General features: G+C 38.8%; 1 protein-coding gene across 1 annotated transcript; it reads left to right on the top strand.

Moving 5' to 3' along the window:
• Window positions 1-1384: 1384 nt before the first annotated feature.
• On the top strand, window positions 1385-3702 carry LOC101006966 (tubulin alpha chain-like). Its single transcript, XM_031666824.1, has 2 exons — window positions 1385-1408; window positions 3223-3702. Exons 1-2 carry the CDS (start codon window positions 1385-1387, stop codon window positions 3700-3702), a joined length of 504 nt encoding a protein of 167 aa, XP_031522684.1.
• Window positions 3703-4433: the final 731 nt, after the last annotated feature.

Here is a 4433-nt window from a genome sequence, read left to right as displayed (position 1 = left end):
AGGCTCTACTTACTGGAAGTTTAGTTCATTCGATTCCTAGACTTCAGCACAGAAGACCTCAGCTCCACTTTTCATTTCTGCCACTGAGTTCCTGAGTAATCATGACTGGGTCAAATGAAATTCCTTTGACTTTTTTTTTTTTTTTTTTTTTTTAAGAGGGAGAAGTTTGTTTTTTCTTTCTTCATTTGTAAAATGGCAATAATCCAAATTCAATTTGCAAACAGCCCCCCAAAGTCAGAGACCTCAGTTTAGGATTTATTTTCAAGCTATGTTTCTAGAAGCTCTAAAATTCTGCATAGTTGAGCACGTTGCGTACAAATAATGTCACCCAAATTTTTTATTTTAATATATTTTAACACTTTGGGAGTATACTAGAAATTACTAACTCACATGTATTATAGACATGATTTTAATACATTTTGGTGAACATCCTTTCAAGGTATTGCCTTATTAAACCATTCTTGTGTGCAAATCTCAGTATAAAGCTTCTATAGGCCAGGCATGGTGGCTCACGCCTGTAATCCCAACACTTTGGGAGGCTGAGGAGGGCAGATTGCTTGAGCTCAGGAGTTCAAGACCTGCCTGACCAACATGGTGAAACCCCGTCTCTACTAAAAATACAAAAATTAGCCAGGCATGGTAGCGGGCACCTGTAGTCCCAGCTACTCAAGAGGCTGGTACACAGGAATCGCTTGAACCCAAGAGGTGGAGGTAGTAGTGAGCCTAGATCACGCCACTGTACTCTAGCCTGGATGACAGGATGAAAATCTATCTCAAAAAAAAAAAAACTTCTATAAAAATCTGTGTGTATAAATGACCATCTGCTAAGTATTTCTTAGTGAAAATATATATTAGCCCTGGTCTTTTTCTTTTTTAAAGTCAGTGCCTGATTTACTCTCATTCTTCAGATGTATAAGCAAGACCCCACATATGTGGATGGCTTTATTGAGGCCTATCTGCTAAGCCAGCCCATAGTGGGCATGTACAACACCTGGTAATTATTACATAATCTGTGGCAGTGTAGCAAGAGGACGCTAGTGGTGAAGTGAAAAAAAAAAAAACACTGTGACTAAGTTACTACAGGGTTGGTTAATGGGATTTTGCAATCATGTTATGAAATCATCCTGGAGTTTCAGGGTGACAAATTTGAATTATAAAGGGTTAGAAGAGGCCTTAATCTGGGTTTCTTGCAACCAGATAGAATTTTGTATAGGGAGAACCAAGGAGAATAGAGAATCCATGATCCTTGAATATCCCTCAGCCTGATATCTCTTGGTATAATTTGCTAAGTGCACATCCTTTGAGCTTATCACAGTAAACTGTATCTTCTATAAGATTTATATAACTCATTTTTCCCATATCAGTAACCCAGTCATGCTATAACATGACCCTCCCACGTTTACGCCAGGTAAGATTCAGACTAATCTGCTTGGAACATAGTCTTATCATGTAATAGTCGATTTTCCAATAAGAATTTAATTTCTAGCAGGTCATGTCTTCATTTTGTTGAATTATAAATTTTAGTACTTACCTGTCTGACTTTGATGTTTATAATGAGAAATACAAGCAGCAGTTAGATATTGTTGGTGATTAAATTTTGAAATGAAAATTTCTTACCGTCTCTTTCATGTTTCTGGATAAATAATGAGTGCAGTGAGAGTATATTGCAGGCTGTTACCATTTTCAGCTACCTGTCTGTTGAATCAGTGTTTTCATATATAATTATGTTTTGGAATTCTACAGAATATTATATCTGAAAAAATTATTCAATTGCTGGGAAAATAAGAGTTTGACAACTGCTATTTTGAAGATACAACCACTGATATCATTTGCAAACCATCCTGATAGGCAAACACAAAACACTGAATGTATGGTCCCAGGTGTATTTGGAAGGCAGAACCATCCTATGAGTAGGCATCACTAGTGAGAGACTTCTTACCTCTTGCCAACCTGACACACAGAGGGAACAGTTCCCCAAAATCAAATGTGCAGTCAGTGCATGAAACTAGAAAAGTAAACCTGGGAAGACATGAAATTTGGACTTTGCCTACCTCAGAAAGAATGAAAAATAGGTGTCATGATGATAAAATGTTATCAACATTTACTATAAATGTGGGGTGCTTATGACCTTGCTTTTATATTTATGATAAAGAAGCAGTTGTAACATATTAAGCTGTGATTATATATGGTTTCCAGGTGAGCCCTTAACCTTCCTGTCCCCTTCAGTCCCTTCCTATTGGTCTCTATCCATTTGCTTCCTAGAGATGGGCTCCAAATTCAAAATCAAGCTACTCCTATTAAGTTATGCAGGTATAGCCTTCTAATTAAAGTTGTATTGAGAAGATAATCTGCTTTTTACTAAGAAAGAACTTATACGTTGCTTCCATTTTCACTCCTTTTATTCCTCAAATAAGAGAACAAAGTGAGAAAGGTAGAGAGTTGCACTTTTTACTTTGCCTTTTAAATAATAAAGTAGTAAAAGAATATGAACTGACAGCCAATTGCCCTCTCATATCCATTCTTCTCAACTTGGTTAATAGCTATCAATTTAATCTAGTATTCCTATGTCACCAATCACTACTGTTTGCAGACAATTGAATTCAGCAAGATTCCATGACTGTACATGACATTGGAATTAAATGACATTGGAACTGTTTATCTTAGATTATTTACCCCTTAGCATTTCACATAAGTGATACCTACTGTGTTAGTCCGTTTTCACACTGCTGTAAAGAACTGCCCAAGACTGGTAATTTATAAAGGAAGGAGGTTTAATTGACTCACAGTTCCATGTGGCTGGGGAGGCCTCAGGAAACTTACACCATCTTGGTGGGGGAAAGGGGAAGCAAGGCACATCTTCTCACGGTGGCAGGACAGAGAAGGAGCAGGGGAAATGGCCACTTTTAAAACCATCAGATCTCATGAGAACTGACTATCATAGGACAGCATGGGGGAAACTATCCCTAGGATCCCATCACTTCCCACCAGGTCTCTCCCTTGACATGTGAGGATTATAATTTTGAGATGAGATCTGGGTGGGGACACAGAGCCAAACCATATCCCTACTCTTACATGCTTAAAGTGAATGCATTTAATTATAAAATTAATACAGTCATTATGCTTTTTATACCACTTTTACACTGTATAATTATTTTAAAAATACTGTAAGTAAGTAATGTGTATAGGGAAATGTAAGTTAACCATAAAGGTAACTTTAGCAAGATCACCAGTGCTTGCTTTGAGCCAACCATTCAGCTGATGAAATGTGACCCTTGCCATGGTAAATACATGGCTTGCTGTCTGTTGTACTATGGTGACATGGTTCCCAAAGACGTCGTTGCTGCCATTGCCACCATCAAGACCAAGTGTACTATCCAGTTTGTAGATTTTTGCCCCACTGGCTTCAGGGTTGGTATTAACTACCAGCCTCCCACTGTGGTGCCTAGTGGGGATCTAGCCAAAGCACAGAAAGTTGTGTGCATGTTGAACAACACCACAGCTGTTGCTGAGGCCTGGGCTCACCTGGACCACAAGTTTGACCTGATGTATGCAAAGCATGCCTTTGTTCACTGGTACGTGGGTGAGGGGATGGAGGAAGAAGAGTTTTCTGAAGCCCGTGAGGACATGGCTGCCCTTGAAAAGGATTATGAGAAGGCTGGAACAGATAGTGCTGAGGGAGAGGATGAGGGTGAAGAGTATTAACCTGTATGCTATACTTTTATACTCCATTATCTTGGGACTGTCTCATTTTTGTTCTGTGAAAATGTCCATTATGCCCCTAAATTGTCAATAAAAGTAATAATTCCATTTTAACTGTCAAAAAAAACCTCACTAAGCATGTTACTCTTAGTGAAATCAATGCACGGTCTAGCCTCATATAAGAAACAGAAAAACAAAAAACAATCTATTAAAAGATTATTTAATAGATATTAATAGATGAATAGAAAGCAACTTGACAACTTTGTTTCCTCAAGAAAACGTCTTTATATGGTTTCTCCCAGACTCAAACCCAGTAATAAACGTCCTAGTTCAAGTAGTTAAATGTGAGAAATGGGGTAGAGGACATCCAACAGGGGAGTAAGATGGTAAGAAAGAGAAGAGAAAAAAAAGCATTAAAGGGTCTGTTATTAACTGGGTAATATTATAGGCAACTGGAGTTAATCCACAGAGAAACTCTGGGAATCAGAAAATTCCACTTGAAGGAGAAGGGAGCTAGGGCATTTGTGTACCCCTCCCATCAGTCCCTGGTTAAGAGCTGTTCCTGGAGAGTTCTTAGCTCCCATCCCTTCCTCCCTGCTGTCTACACAGACAGAGCAGGCATCAATAGCTTATGGAAGCTCTTGGGCTGGAAGATGGCAGACACCATCTGCCAGGTGGAAGTCTGCCAAAGTGCACCAAAGAGGTAAGATCTAAGAGATACTGGAGGGACACTG

Source organism: Papio anubis, chromosome 5 (genome assembly GCF_008728515.1).
Source record: "Papio anubis isolate 15944 chromosome 5, Panubis1.0, whole genome shotgun sequence".
NCBI classification, from domain to species: Eukaryota; Metazoa; Chordata; class Mammalia; order Primates; family Cercopithecidae; genus Papio; species Papio anubis.
The sequence above is the reverse complement of the archived record's forward strand: the minus strand, read 5'-3'. Positions and strand labels throughout refer to the sequence as shown.